The 27,863-nt window shown below is 40.4% G+C and overlaps 1 protein-coding gene and 1 pseudogene across 1 annotated transcript; both read left to right on the forward strand.

The window, feature by feature from the left end:
* Positions 1-95: 95 nt before the first annotated feature.
* On the forward strand, positions 96-16,596 carry CUPIN1 (cupin superfamily member 1). Its single transcript, NM_001375917.1, is given in 9 exon segments — positions 96-218; positions 1,639-1,875; positions 2,371-2,577; positions 5,182-5,412; positions 7,532-7,685; positions 9,223-9,332; positions 9,909-10,022; positions 11,312-11,458; positions 14,354-16,596. Coding segments are annotated over 9 exon segments (1,419 nt in total). The 5' UTR covers positions 96-134; the 3' UTR covers positions 14,489-16,596.
* LOC138915350 (small ribosomal subunit protein eS19 pseudogene) lies at positions 16,153-27,648 on the forward strand (annotated as a pseudogene).
* The last annotated feature ends 215 nt before the right edge of the window (positions 27,649-27,863 follow it).

A 27,863-nucleotide genomic window follows, 5' to 3' on the forward strand; every position in this document is an offset into this window, starting at 1 on the left:
TTCCTTAACCTCCAGCTCTATATAAGTACTCCCTTACTTAAGAACTGTCATTCTTCTCTCAAGGGTCTCCCCATTTGCCAAAGCTACATTCCCCTTCTTTTTCTTTTTCAGTGAATTGCTTGCTCCTCTTGCCAATGGACAACTCAGCATTTGAAATGCACGGAGATGCAACGCAGGGTGTTTTGTCTGTGGGGAAGATGAACACTGTCTCTGGAATGGTAAGCTGGGGTTTACATCTTGGGATTCGTTCCCCCAACACCTTTGTGCAGAGCTGAGGAAGAATTCCTCTTTAGACCAGCTCTCCTCAAGTGACCCTCTTCAGAAAGTTAGCATCTCCTGCTCTGAATATTTCCCCATTTGCCTCCTCTCTTGTAAACTCTTAATTCACACCTCCTTTAGCTCTTTAATGGCCCAACTCTCTGTGAGTTGTTGCTTGTTAATGGTATTAATGAGTTATTTATTGTTCAATATAATGCCCTCATACAATGTTAAACTGAAGATGTTGATAAGTGATTATGCTGTACAAAATATACCATTTAAGAATGTTAAAGTAGTAAGACTGTCTATGCTAGTTATGAGTGGTCAACGATATGCGTCTCAGAGGGAAAGCCAGGAACTCAGAGGGCAGTGGAACAGGAGACCTTGACGTCAGTGCTCACGAATGTCATTTTAGTGGTCAGAGGAATGAGGGTAAATTGATCCGAAGGTTGGGGCATGTATTCTCTTGGAAGCTTTCAATAATGTGGATTGTGACTCACAGAAGTAGTCCTGTTGTTCTGATATTTGTAGCATATATTTGTGATGTGAAACTGGGAAATATTAACAGAAATATGTGGAAATACTGTGCTCAGAGTTAGTAGTTAGATTAGTCGCTCACTTAGGTAATAGAGGGAAGGAGGGGGATTTAATGAAGCTGTTTCCATGAAGGAGGGAGGGAGAGAAAGACTGAGACCTGTCAGGCCGGTTGTTTATTCGTATGTACTTGTTTCCATGCACGGACTTGTACATGTAATGCATATGCACATTCTGGAACTAAAAAGTTCTTAGAAAATACACTTTATAGCCTCTTTAATTTTTAGGTGAAGAAACTGGTAAATAAGGGCTAATTGAATTGAGATGCATTTTATGTATAAACTTAACTGGCTACTTAATTTTGTAGTAATTTATTCTGTGCCCCAGCTCCTCATATTTTAATTTTTATCCTTATTTATTTGGATGTCAGAAAGGTATATGGTGGGGTGCGTGTGTGTTTATTTACACTCATATTTACATATGCATTATTTTACTGAGTGTATTTATCCCACAAGTGCATTTTTTTTTAAATAAAGGGGAAAATAAACCTAATTAAGAAAGAAGGCAATATTTCTTCTTCTTCTTCATCTTTTTTTTTTTTTGGTGAGGAAGATTGTCCCTGAGCTAACATCTGTGCCAATCTTCCTCTATTTTGTATGTGGGATGCCTCCACAGTACGGCTTGATGGGCAGTGTGTAGGTCCATGCCCAGGATTCAAACCCCTGAACTCTGGGGTCACCGAAGTGGAGCGCGTGAACTTAACCACTACGCCACCAGGCCAGCCCCAGGAGGCAATATTTCTAATGCATTAAGAGTAGGGAATAATGGCTTCCTAATTTCTCCTAGGAAAAGAAGAGGCAGTGGTCATTGATGAGTGTTTTCCTGGTGTGTCTCTTGGCCTGCACCATTACCACAGCAGTAGGAGTCCTGATTCTCTCCTTGGTCTATATTAACAACTCTCAGCCCCGTTCAGAAGTTCCTTTAGAACCTGAAGCCTGGCCTCTGCAAGCAACAACAATTCCCATTGTGCAAAAGGCTGTTGATCCAAAATTCCAGTTTCTTAATCATCTACCTAAATCCAAGGTATGACAAACATATTAGGAAAAAGAATCATCTATTCTAAATGGCAATTTCAAGACCAAATTTCCATTGCATGTTTACTAAGCTTTGATCTCTCTTCATTGGAAGGACCAGCTGTGGGCCATCTGGATGAAGGGAAGTGAGGGATAGAGAAGAGGGAAAGTTGGGTTGTTGTTGGCCCCAGACAGAAACTTCCTTTAGTAGATAGTTCTATACCTAGCTGGAGGAGAGACTTGAAGGTGGACAAATGGAAAGCCCTCTATTCTCTGGCCAAGACAGGTATATTTTTTATGTCTAACAGGAACTAGACTGATAATACTACAGGTGGCACTGTTGTCATTCTCGGAGTCTTGTAGACCCAGTCTTCCTTTCTTTTTACTGGACTCCAATGTATACCTCACTACTCTTGCCTTCCTCTTAACTCTGTAGGCCATGGTGGCCTCACGTTCCTCAGGAGGTGGCCTCCATTCTCATGGTTGCCTGCTTGTGACTTTTCAGGTGTTTGAGTTCCCTGGTGGTGCAATTCAGTGGGCCCGGTACAGGAGCAATGTCAAAGACTATCTCAGCCTTGAAGAAGAGGCCTTTGGCAGCAGTTTGAACAGTCAGCGATCACAGATGACTCTGGGGACCCTGAGAATAAAAAGCAATGGCCTCCGGGCCCCTCACTGGCACTTCAACGCTAACGAACATGGCTATCTTGTGCAGGTATAACCAATTTGCCCTCAGTCTGCACTTAAGCGTTTACGCTGGGTGTTGTCAGGCTGTTATTTTAGATATTGCAAAACCTACTTAACTAAGTGATAGACAACATCCAGGCTGTGGCTATGTATTCAATTCGATTAGTTAGCAGTGCCTCGAAGCATTAACCTGTTTGTTTTAATTATTCTTGGCATCGCTTTGAACTTCTTTCTTCAGTACGAAATCATTTTTCATACACGGTTGTTAAAATAAGATCACTCTTCCATCCTTTGAACCGAGGCTAAAACTGGCAGCTCTGATCTGATGATCAAAGAGATGGCAGCTTTCCTCTAAGGGAAAAGGCAGCGATCCGAATAACAACCAGTTTGCTCATGTTCAGCCTGGTGTTCCTAAGATCAGGCCGATGCGATGCTCTTTTGTGGTTCAGATTTTTCAGAATTTTCTGGAAGTCAGGTGAAAGAGAGAGAGAGAGCTGGAGGTGAAATGAGTGTACTTCATTGAATTTCAAGTAATTCGTTAATTCTAAAAAGTATTTGTTGGTTGCCTTCTGTATTAGACACTGGGGAAGCAGTAGTGGCTAAGCTTTCATAGAGCTTTCTGGTTTGGTCTTACCCTGGTGAGAGGTGAGGTCTTATCCTTATCTTGTTAAAGATCAGTCAATTTTAGGTGACATATTTTCAGTTGTTGTTAATAAAACTCCTTTTTTATACTGGACAACTCATTTATTTTAGAATTTACAATAGGAAGACAGATTAGCGTTTCTCTATATGAGACCAAACCCTTCTTATTTCTCATGAGAGAACAGAGGCTCAGAAAGATTAAGTGATTTTTCTAAAGATTAACTGTAGTTGTTGGGTGGACTGAGACAAAGTCCATGTTTTCTGACTTCTTTTCTACGTATTCAAAATATGTAAAAGAGAATAATCTCCAACACATCAGTTTTCATGGCCCTGGCTGAATAATGGCAAAGTGGTAGGAGGAAGGAAAGGCAATTAAGTGGACTTTCTTGGAGAGGGGCTTCTAAAAACAAGCTGTAAGCTAGAGAAATTAGTCTGGAACGTGTCGTGTTCTAGTAGATGACAGGCCTGGGGTCCAGCTCAGCCTCGGGAGGTTGTTCTGTAAGTCCAGAGAGAGTTTATAGTCTGAGCTTCTAAATGTGTGCTTGGATATTCTCTAGATCCCAGGAAAATGTCAGGACAGCTCACTCTCACAATGAGGGTAAGGAACCAAGCAGTAGGATGTGAAGGAAGTTCCTCCAGTGCACACTCAGCCGTGGAGATTGCTTTTGTGTCTGAGTGTCTTCATGAAAGCCTTGGAAAGAGTGGCCCTGAGAGGCCAGGGCAGCTGGGATGGCCAGTGTGCATGGCCCTGCAGTGAGTGTCCCACTGGGCACTGTGCTGTCTCTGCTCTGTGTCTGGAGTAGTTGGTGCCCTGGTGTGAAGAGACACACATCCCTGCTGTTCCCTGCATGTGAGCTGCAGAGAGCTCTTTAGAGGCTCCCCTTTCCCCTGCAGCTTTACTACCTGTCTGGATCCAAGTGTAGTTCTCAAAGACTTCTTTTTCATCTGCCTTTGCTGATGCTCCACCGTGTGACCATGAGTTTCTGGTAAAACAGAAGTAATGATACCTTCTCTACCTTCCTCACAGGATACTACTAAGGAAGAGATGAGAGAATGAGGGAAAGGATACAGTTCTGTCTAAGCAGAATCAAAGGATGGGGCAGGATGGGTTAAAAGCGTAGATTTCCCCCAGGTCCCTGGCGACCACCATTCTACTCTCTGCTTCTAGATAATTTGACCAGATAATGTGACTAGGCAATTTGACTAGATAATTAAGTTTTAGAGATCTTCTGTGTAACATTGTGCCTATAATTAACAATACTTTATTGTACACTTAAAAATTTGTTAAGAGGGTAGATATATTAAGTGTTCTTACCACAATTTAAAATAATATGTAGACTTTGGAGCGTGACTGCTTAGGTCCAAATCCCCACTTTGCCACTGATTAGCTGAGTAACCTTGGGGAAATGATATATTCTCTCTGGATTCAGTTTCTCCTCTGTAAAATGAGAAAAATAATAGTACTTGCTTCCTAGGGTTGATGCAAGGAATAATTGAGTTAAATCAAGTAAAGTGTTTAGAAGCATTCCTAGACACAAAGTAAAAGCACTAATTTATTCAAATTATATGCAGACTTTTTCTTATCTAGAAAATACTTATGCATCTGTGTGCATACACACACAAAGATGCACAAAGATGCACGTTTCTGCAACCACCTGTGAACACACACATGTGCCTGCAGTCTTTTCAAACTCTGGAGCATGAACTTAGAACTCTAAATTCTCAGTGCAGTAATATTGCCCCCAAGGGGGCAAAAACTGGTTCTTGAGGGGCAACAAACTCTTACTCTTTTAATGTATAAAGCATACATATACATAAGGACATAAGCAGTATGTGTATACAGATCTATAGTACATCTGTAGTGTTAAAATTTCATAAGGTAGAGATTAGAAAAAAAGTCTACAATGCTACTTTAGAAGGAGCTAATGAGAAAAGGATGAGAAGCATTGCTCTAAGGTGATGGCGGATGTGCTTTTCTGTTGATGTTTAGGGATCAGCGTGGATTGGAGTGGTTGATGATGGTGGTGTGGTTACCACGTACAATGTCACAGCTGGCCAAGTGATCTTCTTCCCTAAAAATACACTGCACTGGATAAAGAATGTGGGAAATGAAGACTGCTTTTTCTTACTCTTCTTTTCCACACACGATGAACTTCAGACCCTGGATGTTGATGATGTATTTTTTTCTACACCTGAGGACATTGCTTCCAGGTCACTTAAGGTCTGTACCACTGCTGAAAACAAATCCCGCCATGAGGGTATGCGCTACATAGGCACAAAGAGAGCATGTGTGTTTGTGTTTCTAGGGCAGCAGTCAACAGGGTGACAGTTGGGTAATGGACTCAAGAACATTTCTTGTGTTTCTACTAAAGACTTAAAACTTGTTGAAATGGAATTGCTTTTTATTTCCCTTTATGAAGGACTTCTATGGGAAACTGTAATGAATTGGTAGAAAGCTTCTGATATAGTTCATAAAAATTACTATAATTTACATCTCTGAAAAGCCATAAGCTCATCTAGGGAGAAGTTTGCTACAGGTAATGTAATTGTGTTTTCCCAATCTAATGCAGACAGTCCCACAGTTTTCCTGCAGGATAGCTACCTTTGATCTCTCTAAATAGTTATGGTATCGCTGGAGGGACTGCTGATCATTCTGGGTCTCTAGAGTCAGATGTGGATGCTGACAGTGCAAATGGGTGATCAGAAGAATTGGTGATGGCCCACGAGTGGCAACTGGAAGGGGTTCTGTGGCATATTTAGCAATCTATCTAGTATGGTTTTGAGATTTGTCTTGCAGCTGATCCTGGTTTAATGTTATAGAGAGGAGTTTATATTGACCATAAAAGACTAACACATTTAAAATGAAAATGCATTGAAAACGTCAAGGATTTTCATAATTATCACAAGTCTTAGGCTAACCAAGTTCAGCTTTTTTTTTTTTAGGAAGATTAGCCCTGAGCTAACTGCCGCCAATCCTCCTCTTTTTTCTGAGAAAGACTGGCCCTGAGCTAACATCCGTGCCCATCTTCCTCTACTTTATATGTGGGACGCCTACCACAGCATGGCGTGCCACGTGGTGCCATGTCTGCACCCGGGATCCAAACCGGTGAAGCTCGGGACGCTGAAGCGGAATGTGCGCACTTAACCACTGCGCCACGGGGCCGACGCCAGCTTTTTTTGTTTATTGAGGTCATAATAGTTTGTAACATTGTGAAATTTCAGTTGTACATTATTATTTGTCAGTACCATATAAATGTTCCCCTTGACCCCTTGTGCCCACCACCCAATCCTTTTCCCCTTTGGTAACCACTAAACTGTTCTCTTTGTCCATGTGTTAGTTTATCTTCCACATATAAGTGAAATCATACACTGTTTGTCTTTCTCTGTCTGGCTTATTTCGCTTAACATAATACCCTCAAGGTCCATCCATGTTGTTGTGAATGGAATGATTTTGTCTTTTTTTTATGGCTGAGTAGTACTTCATTGTAGATATATACCACATTTTCTTTATCCAGTCATCAGTCGATGGGCACTTGGGTTACTTCCATGTCTTGGCTATAGTGAATAATGCTGCAGTGAACATAGGGGTGCATAAGTCTCTTTGAATTGTTGATTTCAAGTTCTTTGGATAGATACCCAGTAGTGGGATAGCCGAGTCATATGGTATTTCTATTTTTTATCTTTTGAAAAATCTCCATACTGTTTTCCATAGTGGCTGCACCAGTTTGCATTCCCACCAGCAGTGTATGAGGGTTCCCTTTTCTCCACATCCTCTCCAACATTTGCTATTTTTTGTCTTGGTGATTACTGCCATTCCAACAGGTGTAAGGTGATATCTTAGTGTAGTTTTGATTTGCATTTCCCTGATGATTAGCGATGTTGAACATATTTTCATGTGCCTATTGGTTATCTGTATATCTTCTTTGGAAAAATGTCTGTTCATATCCTCTGCTCATTTTTTGATCGGGTTGTTTGTTTTTTTGTTGTTCAGTTGTGTGAGTTCTTTATGTATTTTGGAGATTAACCCCTTATCGGATAAATGATTTGTAAATATCTTCTCCCATTGGTGGGTTGTCTTTTTGTTTTGTTCCTAGTTTCCTTTGCCTTCCAGAAGCTCTTTAGTCTGATGAAGTCCCACTTGTTGATTTTTTCTTTTGTTTCCCACATCCAAGTAGACATGGTAATCAAAAAGATCCTTCTAAGAAGGTCAGCTCTTTTGACTGGGCCGCTGAAAACCACGCTGGTGCCGATGCTACCCTGTCCTCAGCTACCCACCCTTCTATTGCTAAAATTTGTAGAATGTTTCACAAATATCTTAGATGGTTTCTTATGTCTTTCAGCCTGAAGGTGGAATTAATTTCATTAGAACATTCCATAAGCAAGAAGAGGATCAGGCCGTCAACCTTCCTCCCCACCTGGCAGAACTGGTTATGAATGCTAGTTATGCACAGTCTCCAGACAGCCTTGTGTGGAGATACTTTTATGACCTTAAAGGTGCAGTATGTTATTTTGTGGAGCCTTTTTATTTAAGTATTTATATATGTGATTATGTAGGTATATTGGATTGAGAGAGAATGTGTTTTTTTTACGGTGAGTCACAGTCAAGAGAAGTTTGAAAAAACACATTTCTCAATAGAGTGGGAAATATGAGAAAAGCCCTGGAAGCAAAAGAGAATGTGGGAAAATATTTGAAAGTATGAGGGGTGTGTGCTGGGGCTGGGGGTGCTGCAGGAGAAGAGCAGAGGTCCAATCATGCAGGTTGTGGAAGCTGTGCTAGTGGGTTTCCACTTTAGCTTGATGGAAAAGGGAAGAAGTTAAGATGTCTTATATAGGAGAGTGACACAATTAGGTTTTTAGTTTATTATTTATTTTTTTGTTTGAGGTATAATTGATGTATTAGTTTCAAGTATACAATATAATGATTCAATATTTGTATATATTGCAAAGTGATCATCACAAGTCTAGTTAACATCTTCACCATACACAGTTACACAATTTTTTTTTCTTGTGATGAAAACTGGTAAAATCTGCTCTCTTAGCAACTTTGAAATATGCATACAGTATTATTAACTATAGTCACCATGCTGTACATTACATCCCCATGTCTTATTTATTTTATAACTAGAAGTTTGTACCTTTTGATCCCCTTCACCCATTTTACCCACCCCCTGCCTCTGGGGGAACCAATCTGTTCTCTGTATCTATGAGCTTGGTGTGTCTTTTTTTTGATGCTGTATGTAACTGAGGTCACATGGTATTTGTCTTTCTGTGTCTGACTTATTTCACTTAGCATAATGCCCTCAATGTCCATCCATGTTGTAACAAATGGCAAGATTTCATTCTTTTTTATGGCCAAATAATATTCCATTATATGTATATATACCAACATTTTCTTTATCCATTCTTCCACCAATGGACACTTAGGTTGTTTCCATATCTTGGCTATTGTAAATAATGCTGCAATGAATGTGGGGTTGCAGATATCTTTCCAAGTTAGTGTTAGCTTTGTTTTTTGAAGTGATGACCCAATCCATCTGAATCGTGGAGAATAGACTGAAAGAGGCCAGATGAGAGGCAGGAAGATGAGTTGGGGGCTCTTACAGTCCCTCAAGTAGGGGATGATGGTGGCCTGCACTATGACAGTTGTGAAGGGAAAGGATTGTTCAAAGGGAAGAGAATTTAAAGAGGTAGGACCGACAGGACTTAGTTGCCTGACTTAAGGGATGAGATTGGTTTTTAGGATGAGTCTCAAGTTTTCTAGCCAGATCCCCTGAGTTGAACAGTCTGTCTCAAAGAGGTCGCTCTCTATTAGAAATTTCAGGAGATCTTGGAAGGTAGGATAGTATCTGACACTATCAGGTCAATATCTGGGGGCACCTAGGATCTGGTGTTAGCAATTCCCACCATGGAAACTTTCTGTGACTATAGAAGAGCTACGTACTTTACTGGGACTACATTTGGCTCTCTTTTTGTGGTACCATTTTGAAGTATTTTTATCTTATTTTGTTTTTTAAACTTTCATCTGACTCAGGTTCAAAAGAATATCGATTTCCAGGAGGAATAATACAACGAGCGCAATATTGGAGAAATGGAAGTGAACTAAGCAACAATGAAAAAATTTTTAGTGAATTCCTGAATCAGGTAATTGAGAAAAATGTTTTGATGATCATTAAGATGCATGAAATATGAAATTTAGATTGGATTCAGTCTTCTTTTGAACAAAAGGAAAAGGAAAGATCTAATCAAGCACAGTTTATTTGATCAATGTAAACTTAATTGAAGTTTCAGTGTGGATTTGGGAATTTAACTTGTTGGCATGGATAGTAACATGAGAGAAAAGACTGAATTCTTGTGAGATTTCTCTTTTCATTTGTTTTAAATGCTTAAATGACTATATTGCATCATGAGTAAGAGCACAGCTTTGGCGTCAAATTGCCAGATTCAAATCCCAGTTCTGCCTCTTAGTTGTGTGACTGTAGGTAAATCAACCAACGTAGATTTTAATTTTATCACCTTTAAAATAAGGAGGATAATACTACCAACCTTATAAGATTGTTATAAGGAATAAGTGATATAATAAGTGTAAAAGACAAAAAAATTGCATGTTTTTAGTGAGGGTTGCATAAGTATTAGTTATTATGATTATATGAATTGTTAAGTTGCTGAGTAGGATGTTGGCTAAATAACTGGATTTCATTTTTCTTTTTCTTTTTCAAGCATCAAAATGCACTCACTTTGAGTACACTCAGAATTTATAACAACGGATTACGACAGCCACACTTTCATTTTAATGCAAATGAAATGGGATATGTAATAAGTGGATGTGCAAAGGTAATTTCTTTGTGAACAGTTTTTTGACCTTTCCTTTTTAGTACAGAAAGAAGCAAATGGGAAGTATTTCTGTGTTTTGGTCAGTTGTTAGTAATGTAAAAGGACTCGATACTCAGGGCTTTCTGGGCACAGTTTCCACAGAGGGTACCACGCAGGCCCTGCTAGATTGCTTCCAAGTGTGATCTGAGTGTGAGAAGAGGCTAAGAACATTTCAGAAGTGATAAAGAAGTTATCGTTTGTGGTGGAGGGTCTGGAACACCTGCTTAGGTTTTCAGTTTTGCCTTTCCAGTAATGCAAGGGTTGAATGTGCTGCCCTCGGGGAACAGGAAATCACTGTTTGCCTCTCAGTGTACTGTGAGTGGAGGTGGCTGGGGAGGTGTGGAGCATCAGGAGGGGGCCCATATATCCCCATGTATCCAGGATCCTCCTGACGTATACTTGTCGTGTTGGTGAAATTATTAACAGCGCCCTCTTTGCTCTTCAGGGAGTCCTGGTTTGGTTGATCGATGATGTGGTAACCAAAAGAAAAGCCAAACTGAGTACCATGTTACTGCAGTGATTTGACCATAGTTCTTTTGGACTTTCTAGGGCTCTCTGGGGAAATCTACAATGGTATAATGGTAAAATGGGCTTCTCTACCTTGTAGCCGTCTCAATCTTGACAGAAGGAACCAAACCAGACTGAAATTCACTTCTTATGTCATCCATAGCAAAAGTTTTGTTTTATGTTTTTAGAGGTGAAGGCTTCAATAAATTGGAAAAGGGCATTGTAATCTTCCACAAATTATATTTCAAGGATCAGGTTTTATTTTCGGTGTGCTCGTGTGCTTGCATCTGCGTACACATTTAGTCTCTAACCCTTTTAAGGAAGATTGTTAGGATGCTGCTCTCCCAGAAGGCTGAATTTCCCCAAGCAAATAAAAAGGAGGGCATGGGGGTTGTAAAACACTAAAATTTAAATCCTCTGCCTAATTAGGGAGTGTAATTTATAAGCTTTAGTTAGAAAATGGTGACTGATGCTCTGTTTGCGTCATGTTCTGCAGTATTAGACTCACTAATGCGTTTCGAGGAACATTCACTTAAAGAGAGTATCTGTTGGTTTGTGTGGGGCTGTGTCTCAGACTCAGGAGATTTTGTGGGAAGGACGGCCTCTGTCTTCTGCTGTTTACCCGCAGAAGTCCCTGTATAACCACGTGCTTTTATTCATCTGTTCTTCACTATTACTACTTATCCTTGATGAATATTTGATTTTATTTGCTTAACTTCAAAATACTTTTTTTCCCTCCTTAGGTGGGCATTATTAATACTCAGGGTACCATAGAGTTTGACATTCACATTGGAGATGTGGTATTTTTCCCCACTGGAACCCAGCATTACATTAAGAGCACATGTGATGAGGATTTACTTTTCATTCTTGCCTTCAGCACTGGAGACCAGGTGAGAATAAGCCAGCTTAAGAGAGATGCTGAGTGCCAATGATGTGCAGAATACTCTGCTATGCAATGTGTCTGGACGTCGGGGGGCCTCAGTAAATGTGTGCTGAGTGAATGAATAAATGAATGAACTGGCTGAACCAGTGTGTGAAAAGAAGGAGAATCACATAATCTTTTCATTTGGTTATAAAGGGATCGAATATGTTACATTTCTTCTTAATTCCCCCAGTTCTGAACCAACTGAGAAAAAAGACCAAGAATAGTATATAGAGATCCATGAAATCATTTTCATTACTAATAAAGCAGATATTAGAGAATGTGATTAGTATCTGTGGGCAGGTGGGTTTCCTATATTGATCCCCAGAATTGGGTAGGACTCCCTGTGTTGAGGCAGGCCCTTGTACACTTAATGGCATAAAGAAATAGAGCATGCACTTTGAAGACTTGCCATTTCCTAAACAGAGAGTGAGGAAAGTGAAGTGAGCATGCCTAGTTTGTTCTTCAGAATTCACTCTGGGGGCCTAGGAGTGGGGTAGGAGAAATGGAATCTCTTCTATATGGAAAGAAACTTTAGGAGTAGAGAAGTAGAATTCCTTTCTTTCACTCAGCCAGGGTTCCTTAATTCGGAGCAATAATGGGATTGAGGAATAGAGATACACAGTGGAATTTAGATTTTTAAAAATCCTTAGGACTAGGTTCCCTTCTGCGACTGTGTGAGAATTATATTCTAACAGTCTGACTGGGAACCCTGGAGCAAGTCAAGGAACAGACAGACATTTCTCGTGCCTGTGGTTCTACCTTCAAGGAGACCCAACAAGATCTCCAGGGGAGAGCACAGCATGAATTCGGCAGTATCAGCAACAGGACCTATGCCCAGAGGTGGGTTCAGTCCTGCTCGGTGATGCTCATTTCCCAAGATAACACCTACTTTCTTTGCGGGAGAGTGGAAAATTCCAGCATCTGCTTCCCTGGTTCTCCAAATCTTTCTGGGGGTACCTGGGATGAGGTTTGTGGAGAGCTTTGTGAGAAAGAGGTGGAGTCGAAAGCTAGCTGTAGACTTAGTTGGGGGTGGGGGAAGAAAGATTCCAGGGTTCCCCACTTTTGGGTCTCAAAAATAGGTGGATCTCATTGCTACTGCCACCCCCTTGGTCATGATTCTCTATAGCTCTTATAAAAACAAGTCAGAAAACAAAATCAAATCAAATATAAATAGGAAAAGAAGGAAAAAAACCTCATATTATAAATAGAAAGTTAGAGTTTAAAAAGTTAAGAATAAGAAAAGAACTTTAAAAGTGAGTAGAGTAAAAATGTTACTTAAGTGTAAAAATAGTCCAAAGGTAAAAAGTTAAGAATTAAAATAAATATGGGAGATAAAATAAATAAGATATAATGTGACATGAAAGGCTAATACCAACAAAATTAAAAAATTTGAAAGGATAAAAATGACAATTGAAAACCACATTAAATATAAGCCCAAAATTAAAGAATATAAATCTTTAAAAAAGAGAATAGAAATAGAGAGTTTTTTAATGAAAAGAAACAATTTAAGGGAGTGATTCATAATAGGAAAGAAAGAAATGAGTCAGAATTTGGGTAGGAGGAATTTTTTGACCTCTTCCCCCACCTTCTGGAATATCTGATCTGCACCTTGAGGAAGGATAGTCCCCTGCTACCCCATCCTAGTGGGTAATGGAAATGTTTCTGGTGGCGATGTGTTTTGCATAAGGAGTATGAAGGGAAAGAGGAGGGAGGGAGAAGGGAGAGAGAGGTGGGGGGTTGGGGGAGGTTACCCAGAGAGAAACAGAAAATGAGAGACAGAGACACAGAGAGAGACATACATGCCCAGAGACACACAGAGATAGGTACAAAGAGAGACACTCAGAGAGAAAAAGACATGCACAGAAATAGAGACAGAGAGCGAGAGAGAGAGATCTACAGAGTATACAAACAGAGAGAGAGAAACAACACAGAGACACACAAACAGAAGGAGACAGGCAGATGTACACACAAAGTGTATGGGACAGAGACCCACAGAGAGACAGACACACAGAAGGAGAGACACACAGACACATACATACCCACCCCTGGACAGACCTATACACAGAGGGGCACGGAAAGACAGACACATACACGTACACACACACGGAGACAGACGGACATAGAGACAAACACATACAGACAAGAAAGAGAGATTCGGAGACGGATAAGCACAGAGACACAGACATAGACACTGATAGACACAAAGAAACAGTGAGAGAGACACAGAGACACACACACAGGTGTACACATGCAAAAATTAAGAGAGGCTGACTGAGAAAGAGAGGTAGTGTCAGAGAGAGAAGGAGAGAGAGACAGAGGGAGAGAAAGACAGTGATAGAGAAAGGGGACAAGGACAAACAGTGAGTCAGACCCAGCTGACTAGACAACCAGGCCAGACAGGCAGAGATTATCGAACCAGCGGAGAGAGGCCAGTCTCTGGCTGTGGAGCACAAGGACCACTAACTTGGCAGCAATGTTTGGCCCACCCTGTGCCTCTGGGCATGGCACTCTCAGAAGCCCTTCTGTCACTAGTCCCTGCTCACAGGAAGAGAGAGGGTTCTGCTCCCTCCTCAAAAAGAACTACCTCCTGGTATGATAGAGGTCCCTTTTGAGGAAAACTTCGGATGCCTCAGCACCTCTGGTTATCAATCAGATTTGCCTTATTTTCAGAGTTGGAAAAGTGAGGTCCCCACAGCAAGGGAAGACTGGCACACAACATGACATTTGCAGGAATTCATTTCTGTGTAAAGTTGCACAGCCAAGTGCCCCGCAGTCTTTCAGGTGCCTTGATGGCTATTAGATCTTTGCAGGAACTGGGTGGTTTGGTGCTGATACATCTTCTTTTGGTTTCCACTGTCAGTTGCAAACCCTTGACATGGATGATTATCTGCAAGCCACGGCAGACCATATCCTGGCCCAGCTTTTCTTCAAGAAGCAAAGTGAATTTAAGAAGATCCCCAAATTCAAGGAGGACCAGGCAATCAACCTGCCTTAGATTCGTTGATGAGTTCATGTCTATTCTTCCTTCTTCATTTGTTACTGGTTTTGAAGGAGGATCACTTGGCTAATGAGCCTGGAGCTCTCCCCAGAGTGGAAGTGAGAAAGCAGGTGCAAAGCAGCTCCATGGGCTTATTTAGCTGATAGTAATTATGGGCAGTTCATGCTAAGGGAACATTTCAGTTTATAGTCATGCATCGCTCGACAATGGAGATACGTTCTGAGAAATGTCTTTAGGAGATTTCATCATTGTGTGAACATCATAGAGTGTACTTACACGAACCTAGATGGTATAGCCTGCTACACACCTAGGCTATATGGTACTAATATTATGGAATCACTGTCATATATGTGGTCCATCGTTGACCAAAATGTCATTATGCGGCGCATGACTGTATTCTGTGTAGATTAGTAGATTTATGGAGGAAACTCAATGACTTAATATATTTGTATGGATTTTAGTATATGTGTATATATTTGTTTATTTTCCTTTTCTTACTTCAAATTTATTATTTCAAATGAAAATCCATTCTTCTTATGTGCATCAGTAAAACTTAGCACCATGCATGTACTTTTGTTATTCATCGCTGTGAGAGGAAGTGAGGTGGTCAGCCTCTGAATGTACATATTGAGGCACTGGAACCCCGTTACATCAAACCTTGTCTGGAGAGTTTAGTTTGGAACCCTAGCCTGGCAATTCCCAACCCTTTCATTGGCATGGAGATAATTTTTATAGTGCCAAAATTTTCAAGGACTTACTTTTACGAGTAGTTTTATACTTATTGCGTATTAGCTGAGAATATACTTAATGATATAGTAACTATGAATTCAATACCGTCTTTGAATGTATTTGGATTTCATTAATCACATCAATTATTTACACTTGAGGAATAGTCATCCCTATATTTGAGAAATGTATGGTTTATTTAGTCTATTGGCAAGGCTCGTTGTGTATGTGAATTCGAGGACAGCGTATCATTGCTTGGAAGCTAATCAGGGACTCGTGGTGCCCAAATTGGGAGTCACTGTCTTAAAAGAAAGAATTTTGTATTTATTTAAGTAGAAAAGAATTTGTTCACATTGAATCTGTGCCTGATTTTTGTTTGCAGTTTATTTTAACAGATGTTTGGTACACCTGCCTTATGCTTGAGTACCAGCATCAGTTCGGGGGTATCCTGTATAAAATTCTAAAGTCAGTATGGCTGGGTTTTAATACTTTCATCCACCACACCATCCCTTTTCAATTATTCCCCTGACACCTAATGGGATTTTTAGATGTCTTAGGATGTTTGTTCTTAGGCTACAAAGAATCTGTATGTTCTCTCTCTCACTTGCTCTCTGTCTGTCTGGATAGCTAGCCCTGTTGAATACAAGTGCAGAATACAGTGAGAATCAGTAATGGCGCACTTTTAGCATGGGGAAGTACCCACTCACATAATGTACATCGTCAGATTATAAAAGGCCTGTTATCCCTTGGAACCAACTTACTGTGTATTTCCTTATTGCCCTTTTCTGGGAGAGCCAGCCAGGATCAGAGCTTGGTAGCCATGGAGTGTTGTGGTGGCGGTGGCGTTTCGAAGAGATTTTATAGGGAATCTATAAACCAGGGGATGGTGTTCCAGAGGAGCATGGTTAAGAAGATGCAGGGAACAGCACAGGACGATGGGTATATGGAAGAAGGATGTCCAGATAAGGGAAGATAGTCGTAAAAGGTAAATGGCAATGAGTATAGACAGATTTTGTTTTAATTTTGGAATTTTTTGTATAATATAGACCAGTTCATAATCCATTTTCTTGTATCAGGAAGTATTGTATCAGATTACTATGTGATCATTTAATGAAGATTTTGTGAATTTTTGTATATTACTTTGTCATTGTAATTTTAGATGAACTCTCTTCTTATGGTTTTGTATATTTGAAGTGTTATTGGATTCCCTTGGGTATCCTTGAAATACATCATCACCTAAAGAAAATATGTTATGATACTGGAACTTTCTGGGTTCCTTGATAATAATATACTTGAAGCCTGACTTAGGTTTTCAATCTACTATGTATTTAAAGAATAAAAATCTTAAAAATAAAAATAAACTCATGCAGATGATTCAGTTGGAATATTGTTGGTATGTTACTTTATGGGGGGATATGTTCTTAATTTTCACTTGATTGTTCTAATTTCTATCCTTTTTCCCTCCTTGGGATGCTGATTTTTAGTTTTAAGACCATTTTATTCTTTAGGGTAACTTTATCCATTAGCACTCAAGTACTTTTAGGCTTTTTGGTGTAGCTACTTTATTCATTACCAAATCAATAGATTGAAGAGTGAATTGCTCAATCAGACTGATTATTTGGCATCATTCAGGCAAAAGCCAGACATTTGATTGAAAACCTCCTTTAAAGCTGAATTCACTGTAACCATTTTATGCACTCAGTCTATAATGCAGCCACATTTAATTCATTTGAAATAGTATGAATTGTACATAAAATGTTCTTAAGTGTCAAGAAAAATCTTTGAAAAGAATGTTCTCTTTAACAGCAGTTTTGAAGAACTGAATGGAATGAATTACTCTGAATAGAGGAACTGCAGGTTAGGTAAACACCACTAAATGTTCCTTATTTCTTCTGAACAGTGGAAGGTGGTTATAGCTCGTTCCTTTGTTCATACGCTAATCCTTTCCTATTGAAGAGTAATCAGGCTGCTTTTCATCACCCAAATCATTTAGGAAAAGGAAAACAGTTACTGTTACTATATAACTTGATTCCCAAAGACTGTAATTTCTCAACAGTTGAAAATGATTCAACAGTATAATATTATTGCTTTAAAAAACTAAAAAAAGAAAGCAAAAAAAAAAAAGCCACGGCAATTTTGTTCTATAATTAGAAGTTACAAGTGGTGTCTCCTTCACACTCTGCACTCACCATAGCTCTATGAAACTGGTGTGTTCACTTTGGATCACTGTTCCGTTGAAAACAATAGGAAGATACTGGCGAGCCCAGAAAAGAATAGTGATGGCTGACAAGATGGGAAGATGTTTTCTTCATTGTGCTTAAGTTGGAATTGTTTGGAAAAAAGAGGTTAAGGGATGACTTAGAATCATGAAATTATAGAGCTGATAAAGACCACAAACCATTTGGTCTTGTAGCAGAGGAAGAACTATTCCTCCACCCTCTAGATCCTTCCAGCTGGTCTAAGAATTAAACTGGCATGAGATGGAATAACAGGAGAAAATCAAAGTTTAAGAACATGTATGTGTGAGAGAAACTCAGGAAATCTGAGTAACTCACCAAAATGGTGGAGGCTGCCACCTTAAATATCATCTTCGGCTAAAGACAAAGGTTGATGTTGGGGTTAGTGGTTTGGGACCTCAAAGGGGAGGAAGGCAATTTACATGGAGGAGGAAAAGCAAATGTTTGGTAAACAAGTGTTGACCATGCCTTGCAAAGACAATGAGAGAAGGAGAGACCTTTGCTTAAAAAGCCCTTGTTAGTTTCCTCCCTGTCTATCACATCCAGTTTATATTATACTATAGTTATTTTATGGTATTAACTCCTTCCTGGAACAGGCCTTCTATCTTAAGTTCTTTTAGGCAGTCAGGGGGAAGGTCAAAGTTTCTTTCAGAGTCTTTTGTTCTTAAAAATAATCAAGCCAAAGAGACACATTTTAGAGTGGCAAATTCTGATCCCCCCCAGTCTCATCACTTTAATTTACAGAAATGGAAACTGAGACCTGAGAAGGGTACTCTGCCCAGAATGTAAGTAAGATATTCAAGACCAAAGTCTAGCACTTTTGGGATGCCCCCTGTCATTAGCGTGTTTTTGATTACTGTCTTCAAGTGTTTGAAGGAGTTTTCCACATGAAGTAGATGTCTCTACTAAAAAATGCACCATCTTCAAGTGGGAGGGGTGGCTTCTATTACCTGCAAACATAGCACCCCTGTGCCAGCACTGCTTCTCCTTTGCTGTGCCTCCCACACTCCAGATGCCCAGGTCTCTGCTGCTTCTGCCAAGAGGTGATCAGAGACTCCTGAGATCACCCAGGTCACAGTTCCTATCTCGCCAAGTACTCCTTGCTTGTGCTTTATTTTCATTAAAATTTTTTCTACTGTGATAAAATAAACACAACATAAAATTTACCATTTTAATCATTTTTAAGTGCACAGTTCATTGGCATTAAGTACCTTCACATTGTTGTGCAATCATCACCATCATCCATTTCCAGATCATTTTCCATCATCCCAAGCAGAAACTCTGTACCCATTTAACAGGAACTCCTCATTCCCCTCTCCCCACAGCTCCCGGTGACCTCTATGCTACTTTCCGCCTCCATGATTATGTCTGTTCTAGGTGCCTCATATAAGTGGAATCATACAGTATTACTCAATGCTTATTTTTATGAGGTCTCTGCTCATTTTTAAAAATTGTGCCTTTACTATGTGCTCAGCATTGTGCTAGGATATACAAGAAACATAAGATGTGGAGAATTTGTAATTTAAATGTTTCTCATTCAGTTCTGTATTTCTCTTCCCTCCTCATTCCTTCCCTGGATGAACTCAGCTCTTATTATGAGTGTTCAAAAAAATGTTTATTCATTCAGATAATGTTAGGGAGTCCATAGTAACAGATATTAAAAATCTAAAGAGGGGCCGGCCTGGTGACATAGTGGTTAAGTTCACATGCTGCAGCTTCAATGGTCCAGGGTTCGCCGCCTCGGATCCCGGGTGTGGACATGGCACCACTTGTCAAACCATGCTGTGGCAGGCGTCCCATATATAAAGTAGAGGAAGGTGAGCACAGATGTTAGCTCAGGGCTAATCTTCCTCAAAAAAGAAAAAAAAAGTATAAAAAGAAATGCAAAGAAGTGAGTCTACATATGCCCTCATGTTTCCAGAGAAGGCAACACACAACTCTTTTGGTGACTCCCATTCCAGTGTCTTAACAGTCCTTGGTCCTCAAGTTTTTCATAACTCTCATAAAATGTCTTTTCCAGTACTTTTTTGGGAGTGGGGCTTCATTCTAGTCCCTGAACATCCAGATAAGAGTGTTTGGATTCTGTTTTTTTGAATATTAACAAGAAACCTCAAATGGCCTCCACAGATGTCTTTCATGTCTTATCTTGGTTCAGTAATGCCCAACTTCATCCTGATGATAATAAATTTATCATTTTGTTATTTTAGCCTGACATATTCAGATTCTTCTTTGGTTCAGTGTGAAGTAGCTAATGCTGAAAGGAAGTGAGCTGTCAAGTGTGGGCTAAATGGGATGTGGTACCATGCCAGCTATAACGAGGGGCATCCTGGTCTCAGGGAATCTCAGACAAGGCACTACCACACATCCAAAAAGCCCACTTGAAATGTCAGATCGACGAAAAGATTTTTCTTAAAGTTTGGCACCTGAGCAAACATCTGTTGCCAATGGTCTTTTTATTTTTTCTTCTTCTTCTCCCCAAAGCACCCCAGTACGTAGCTGTGTATTCTAGTTATAGGTCCTTCTGGCCCTGCTATGGGGACCCCGCCTCAGCACGGCTTGATGTGCTGTGCTAGATCCACACCCAGGATCCGAACCAGTGAAACCCCGGGCTGCTGAAGCAGAGCATGCGAACTTAACCACTTGGCCCAGGGTTGGCCCCCCATGAAAAGATATTAAAACTTTATTTATTTATTTAAAGTCTTCAAGTCTTTCTGAGGTATGAAAAAATGAAAAATTCTTACATTTTTAACCAAGAAACGACAACAGAAAAGTCAGTCAAGCAAAGTCTGTTCCATCTCTCACTTGCTGCATACAATTTCCCATAGAAAAAAATCCCAGGATAGCCTAGTGCTGCTTAAGCATGTCCACGACACAATTCATGTATCTTCTCAAAGTTTGTATATAACGTAAGGTTCCATCAACTTTAAATTTTCCTTTTTTCTGGGTTAGCAAGGTTATCTCAATTCTTTCTAGTTCCAGAAATCTACCTTTCTTTTTTTTTTTTATTGAGGTGATAATGGCTTATAACATTATATAAATTTCAGGTGTACATCATTGTATTTCGACTTCTGTATAGACTACCTTATGTTCACCACCAAAAGTCTAGTTTCTGCCCATCACCATACAAATGTCCCCCTTTACCCCTATTGCCCTCCCCCCACCCCCTTTTCCCCACCAGTCTGCTCTCTGTATCTCTGTGTTTGTTTGTTGTTTTTTACTCTTCTCCATGACTGAGATCGTATGGTATTTGTCTTTCTCTGCCTGACTTATTTCACTTAGCATAATACCCTCAAGGTCCATCCATGTGTCTCAAATGGCAAGATTTCATATTTTTTATGGCTGAGTAATATTCTGTTGCATATATATATATATACACACACTGTATTTTCTTTATCCATTCATCTGTCCATGGGCATCTCAGTTGTCCAAGTCTTGACTATTGTGAATAATGCTGCAGTGAACATAGGGGTGCATATATCTTTTCAAATTAGTGTTTTTGTGTTCTTTGGATAAATGCCCAGAAGTGGAATAGCTGGATTATATGGTAGTTCTATTTTTAATTTTTTGAGGACTCTCCATACTGTTTTCCATAGTGGCTGCACCAATTTACATTCCTACCAGCAGTGTATGAGAGTTCCCTTTACTCTGCATCCTCTCCAACACTTGATTTTTTTGTCTTTTTGATAACAGCCTTTCTGATGGGCATGAAGTGATATCTCATTGTGGTTTTGATTTGCATTTCCCTAATAATTATTGATGTTGGCCATCTTTATATCTTCTTTGGAAAAATGTCTGTTCAGATCCTCTGCCCATTTTTTAATTGAGTTGTTTGTTTTTTTGTTGTTGTGTTGTACGAGTTCTTTATATATTTTAGATATTAACCCCCTTATCAGGTATATGATTTGCAAATATCTTCTCCCAACTGGTAGGTTGTCTTTTTGTTTTGTTTGATGGTTTCCTTTGTCACGCAGAAGACTTTTATTTTGATGTAGTCCCATTTGTTTATTTTTTCTTTTGTTTCACTTGGCTTGAGGAGACATTTCCAAAAAGTTATTGCTAAGACTGATGTCGAAGAGTGCCCTGCCTATGTTTTCTTCTAGAAGTTTCATGGTTTCAGGTCCTACATTCAAGTCTTTAATCCATTTTGAGTTAGTTTTTGTGTATGGTGTAAGATAATGGTCTACTTTCATTCTTTTGCATGTGGCTGTCCAGTTTTCCCAACACCATTTCCTTTCTTCATTGTATGTTTTTGGCTCCTTTCTCAAAGATTAGCTGTCCATAAATGTGTGGGTTTATTTCTGGGCTTTCAATTCTGTTCCACTGATTTGTGCATCTGTTTTTCCACCAGTCCTATGCCGTTTTGGTTATTATAGCTTTGTACTATACTTTGAAATCAGGGAGTGTGATGCCTCCAGCTTTGTTCTTTTTTCTCAGGATTGCTTGTCTATTCAGGGTCTCTTGTTGTTCATGTGAATTTTAGGATTCTTTGTTCTATTTCCGTGAAAAGTTTCATTGGGACTTTGATAGGTATTTCATTGAATCTGTAGATTGCTTTAGGTAATATGGACTTTTTTTTAGTGAGAAAGGTTGGTCCCTAAGCTACCATCTATTGCCAATATTCCTCTTTTTGCTTGAGGAAAATTGTCACTGAGCTAACATCCATGGCGATCTTCCTCAGTTTATATGTGGGATGCTGCCACAGCATGGCTTGATGAGCAGTCTGTAGGTCTAAAGTCCAGGATCTGAACCTGAGAACCCCGGGCTATGGAAGCCAAGCGTGCAAACTTAACCACTACACCACTGGGCCGGACCCAATATGGACATTTTAACTATGTTAATTCTTCCAATTCATGAGGATGGAATATCTTTCCATTTCTTTGTGTCTTCTTCAATTCTTTCAAGAATGTCTTATAGTTTTCAGTATACAGGTCTTTCATCTCCTTTGTTAAATTGAATCCTAGTTATTTTATTCTTTTTGTTGCAATTGTAAATGGGATTATATTCTTGATTTCTATTTCTGTTATTTCATTGTTAATGTATAGAAATGCAACTGATTTTTTATGTTGATTTAAAAATTTAAATCATCCCTCAGAAAAAATTTGCAAAACAATTAGTAACCACTTTTTTTCTTTTTGGTACCTGCTTTCAGGGCATTGGGCAATTAAGAGGCAGTTTTTAATTTGTTTCTGTTTTGGGATTAAGGATGCAGTGTGCTGTAGGTGTCAGTAGTGTCAAGAAAAAATTAAATGAAAAATAGAACAATTACTAGTATTCCTGAGTATTAGCACTGCCCACACAATTCTTGTCTTTGGAGGTGATTTTTTTCTCTGTTCATAAGGAGTGATAGATAGTAAAATCCGAGAATAAAAAATTCCTCTCGGCCAGGATAGATTGTCCTTTCAAATACACTTTCTCCTGTCTTGTAAAATAAGCCATTGGAGATGGGTTTGCCAGTTTATAGCACTGAGTACCCGCCCGGCCTGGGTGCAGGAAGGAGTTTCTAAATATACAGACAGCTACAGGACAGAGCAGCAGGAACACACAAAAGAAAGAGAAAACTATGAGTTTAGTTTTTGTTTTAAAATTTCGTGACTTCATCAAAGGCTGGAGCAGAACTCTGGAACTTTCTTCCAATGAGATATCTTGAGTTTTCTCCACAAAATATTTGCTTTTTGATGGGATACTTTTCTCGTCAGTCATGGTCTACTTCAGCCCACATTTTCGGCTACCACTCCTTAGGTTTGTAACTTTTAACTTCTTATTTAAGTACAGGATACATGGAGAAAAGTGTACACATCGTAAGTTTACAGCTTGATGCATTTCTGCAAACTGAACCTGCCCATCCAACCAGCACCTTGATCAAGAAACTTCACAGCACCTCCACGTCCTCCTGTGGGGCCAGGTTCAGTCACCACCCCCAATATGATAAAATGGCTTGTGCCTGTTTTTCAACTTCATGTAAATTGAATCATACTTTATGTGCTTTTTGGTACCTGATTTCTTTTGCTCAGGATTTTGTTTGTGAAACTCATTCAGGTTGTGGCTCCTCCTTAATTTTTATGCTTCTTAGTTATTTTTTCCTTTCTCCTCAGATAAACAAACACTTGGCTTTTATGTGTCACCTCCTTGATTCAGTTTTGACAGCCCTGACACGTACATAGAATGACTCTAAGTCAGGTCCTCATGGTGGCCTTGATGGCTGAGGCTGTCGCTGCTCTTTTTTCTCTAGACAGTTATGTGGGAAGAACTGAGAGCTAAGGGGAGAGAGAAGAAAAAGTCAAGGCTGGGGCTCTCTGCCCAACAGCATCTTTTCCTTTAACACTCTCCTCCTCGCTCCAACCCCTGCCATCTCAGACTATCATGCGGAGCTTGGTAGCTGCTGGCTACATCAGGCAGGTTAAGTTCTGCGGTGATGCTTTCCCAAACAGGAGTCATTGTCCTTTCTAATTAGGGCGGGAGAAGTGGAGGGAGATGGTCCAAGAATCGATTACCAGCTTTCACAAAGGGAAGATTTGTGCGCCTGCTAATTTCTTCATGATTTTTTTTCCTCTTTTTGTACTCTTGAGAAATGAGTTAATACTTTATAAAATATATAAATGCACATATTTTATATATATGTAAATATATAAAAACTTTAACATCTTTTTCGAGAGAGAGAGATTTAAACTACATAAGCATAAGCACAAGCTCAGATGAAACAACCCAAGGGCTGTGATTTATTCAAGTTTGGGCAATTGATTTTATAAAGATTTTTTTTCCAGGTCTCTCTGTGGAATGAAATTTATGGTAGTATCTATAAATTTGTAGGTCATCTTTTTACTAAGTACTAGTCAAATTCATTCATTTTCATGCACTAGTCAGAAGTAAAGCCAATAGCTGTCTGAATTTGTCAACTTCAAATACTATTGCAGTATCAAGGAAATCAATAGGATGTCTCATCACTCTTCCAACTTATTCTTCTGGCCTCAAAGGTAGAAAATATTCACTGGAATGAAGTCAACTTAGATTTTTATGTTACAATGAAAGTGGTTATAAAACAAGGTATTTACCAGAGAATTGTGCATTTCTTTTCTGACACTTCTTTACATATTGCAATTGGCATGTGCAGCAATAGGAGAAATTTAGGAGGAAGTGGGAGGAAGCATAGTAATGGCTGTTGTGATTTTAGATGCTAAGGGAGACACAGGCCCTCCTGTAACTCTGCAGTGAATGCAGAAAGGGGAGTCAGGGTGGTGGAATATGAGGCAGGGGGTGGTGAATTTTTTTGTCAAGCCCCCTCTTACATTCCTTGACACTGACTGCCTGTTTGGAAAAGCCATTCTAGAGGCAAAAACTCATTTGGAGAGGCCCCTTCAATTCTCTTCTTCTTGGCACATGAGGACCATTTCAACTTGCAGCATGAAATATTGAAAATTCTGTATATGCAGGCACTAAACATTCCCCAAACCAAACACATAAAGGTCAAATGGAATAGAAGACTCACTTTTTGAGGCCTGAAGAGTGGAATATGGGTGGAAAATTTGAATTTAAGTATTTTGAGACAGACGCTGGTAAGGGCAGCTTGATCTGAATGATGAACTGGATGCAGGGCTGGGGCCCCAACTGTCAATCATGCATCCACAATAGGCATGTAGGAAATTAATATGAACTTGAATTAGTATATGAAGCTTTTCCCAAAAGTGTCTTCATTTAAAGGGGAGAAAAATCCCATCCATTAAGTGTCACATGCCAGATTACTCTGTCATGTGCTATGGCGTCTCTGTATCAGTCTGGAAGGCCACATGGCTTGTTACTCTGTTTTAGAGACTCCCTAGTTACAGTGACTCCAGTTCCTTCACCAAAGGCCCCCTCTGTGCTGCTGTACTCCCTGCCCTCCAGGTCTTCACATTGCTTGGTCTCACCTACCTCTATATGCAGAAAGGCTGTAAGAGAAAAAGGGACCCTCAGAGCTGGGAAGGGACCATATAAATCAGCTAGTCCGGGAAGTTCAAGCTGTGCTCCTCCAGGGCCCTAAGCAGCCTCCAGGGAGTTGGGACTTGGAGAAGGGCTGAGCCGAACTGGGGATGCTAATGCCCCTTCCAGCCTTCACCTTGCCCCGCTTCAAACAAAGCAGAAGAGAGTTTGAAACTCAGTGACCTAGTCCAATCCCTTTCCTTCCCAGAAAAGGAAATCGGGGCCTGAAGAGTTCATTTCCTAGATACAAACACATGTGAGTGGCAGTGATAAAACTGCTCTAGAAATTGATGGTGTCTAGGAACCCGAGCCCCAGCTCTCACTTATGGAGAGGGGAGCTAAAGGGCGATGTAACTCTGTGAAGCTTTGGCTTCATTGAGAGATTTTAACCTTCCAAAGGATGTGCTTGCCACCTTCTTTTGATTCTCTGCGTTTTTGGAACACAGCTTTGGAGAACTGTACATGCTGTTGCAGGAAAAAATTCAGTGGGAACTTTCAGCTAGTGCTTCTCATGGCAATGTGAGGCCAAAACGGGGTACTATGGTGAAGACGGTTTCTCTACTTTAGGCTCGTCTTTGGTCCATAGTTAGTTCCATCCCACCCTGTAGAGAAGACCATGATGAAATGATAATCCATGTCCCATAGTTCCTGGATGACCAGTTCTTAACTTGCGATGGTGCCGAGATCCTTGCTTTCACTCCTCCACCTGCCTAAACTCACCTCTCCTTTAGACCTGTCCCAAACTCTAGACTCTTATATGCAGTTGTCTACTTGATATTTCCACTTGCTTATCTGATAAACAGCTCAAATTCAACATGAATAAAAGTGAATTTCTGATTTTCTCTCCTAAATGCAACTCCACCTGAACATTTTTTATCTTGGTTGATAGCAACTCTATCCTTCTAATTATTCAGGCCAAAGCACTCAGAGTCATTCTTGTTTCCTCTCTGTCTCACATCTTCCAGTCACTCAGTCAGCAAGTCCTGGATCTGATCAGTTCTTACTGCCTCCCCTGCTACCACCTTGGTCTGAGCCACTGTCATGTCTCTCCTGTCTTGCTTCAGGAGCATCCTAATCTGGCTTTCTCTCTGTCTTTGCATCCCACTTTCAATCTATTCTTAACAAAGTAGTAAGAGTGATCTTTTTTTATAAGCAATTCAGATTATATCATCCTATCTTCAAAACACTCCAGTGGCTCCCCATTTCACTCAGAGAGAAGGGAAAAGATCTACCCCTCTCCATTCCTCATCCTCCTCCAAATCCCATGCTTCTAAGCCACACCCTCCAAGCCACACCCTCCAAGCCACACCCTTCCAAGCCACGCCCTTCCAAGCCAGGCCCCATACCTCTCTAAGCGCTTCCTCTTCCACGGTCATCCCATCCAAACCTCCCCCGCATCACTTCTCTGACCTCTCCTCTACTACTCTTGCTCTTGCTCACCCTACTCCAGTCACATCACCTCTGGGCTGAGCCTCAAACTCCATTGGCATGCTTCTGATTAGGGCATTTGACTGGTGGTTGCCTCTGCACGGATCACTCCACCCAGATTTCTAACCCCCTCACTCCTTCAGGATTTTGCTCAAATGTCACTTTCTCAATCATCCTAGCTAAAATAGAAAAATACCTGCCACCCTCCACGTGTCTCTCCTCATCCATTCTTGCGTGTGGATATGCATAGTAATGTTTCTGGATATAGAATAGCTGGGGAACGCTCGGAACTCTTGCAAGACCCCATGCCTGAATCATGTGTCTGCAAACCCCGTTGATGCCTTCGTCCTGGCACAACGCCTAGAGTTCTCGTAAAGGACAGGAACCAACAGGAGGTGGGCAGGGCTCCGGCCTCCTTCCTCAAAAAGCCTCGGAACATGAAAGGCACTGCATGAGTGGGCACTGTCAAGCTGGCCTGGCAGGCATACAGAACTTACTCCCCACCCTGAGACCTGGTTCTGAGTAGGAGCTGCGCCCGCAGTGCGCACCTGTCCCTCCGGGGACTCCCGGGGTCCGCTTGTGACCCAGATCCATGGGGAGGCCGGAGACATGGCATCCTGCCCAGCTCCCTTAGCCGAGGCTCCAGCAGTGTGGCTGCCAGTGCTCCAAGCCTTGAAGGGGCTGAAAATGGTGGAAAAGGACCAAGATGAGGGCCGCCAACTGACACCTCAGGGACAGAGAGGTCTGGACAGGATCGCCGGACAGGTAGCAGCTGCCCAACAAGACGCATTAGAACTAACGATGCTGAGTTAATAAATCGCCTCATTCGATCAAAAAAAAAAAAAAAAAAAAAAAAAGAACGGCTGTGTTCAAGGTATACAGACTTAAACTTTGCCAGCTATTGCCGAACTACCATCCAGAAGATTCTGCTAATTTACATTCTCACCAACAGACTGTAAATTCCTTGCTCCAGACTCTTGATATTAATGCATTATCATTAAAAAAAAATTCTTTGCTACTTCCATAAG

This window comes from Equus caballus, chromosome 8 (genome assembly GCF_041296265.1).
Source record: "Equus caballus isolate H_3958 breed thoroughbred chromosome 8, TB-T2T, whole genome shotgun sequence".
Taxonomy (NCBI): Eukaryota; Metazoa; Chordata; class Mammalia; order Perissodactyla; family Equidae; genus Equus; species Equus caballus.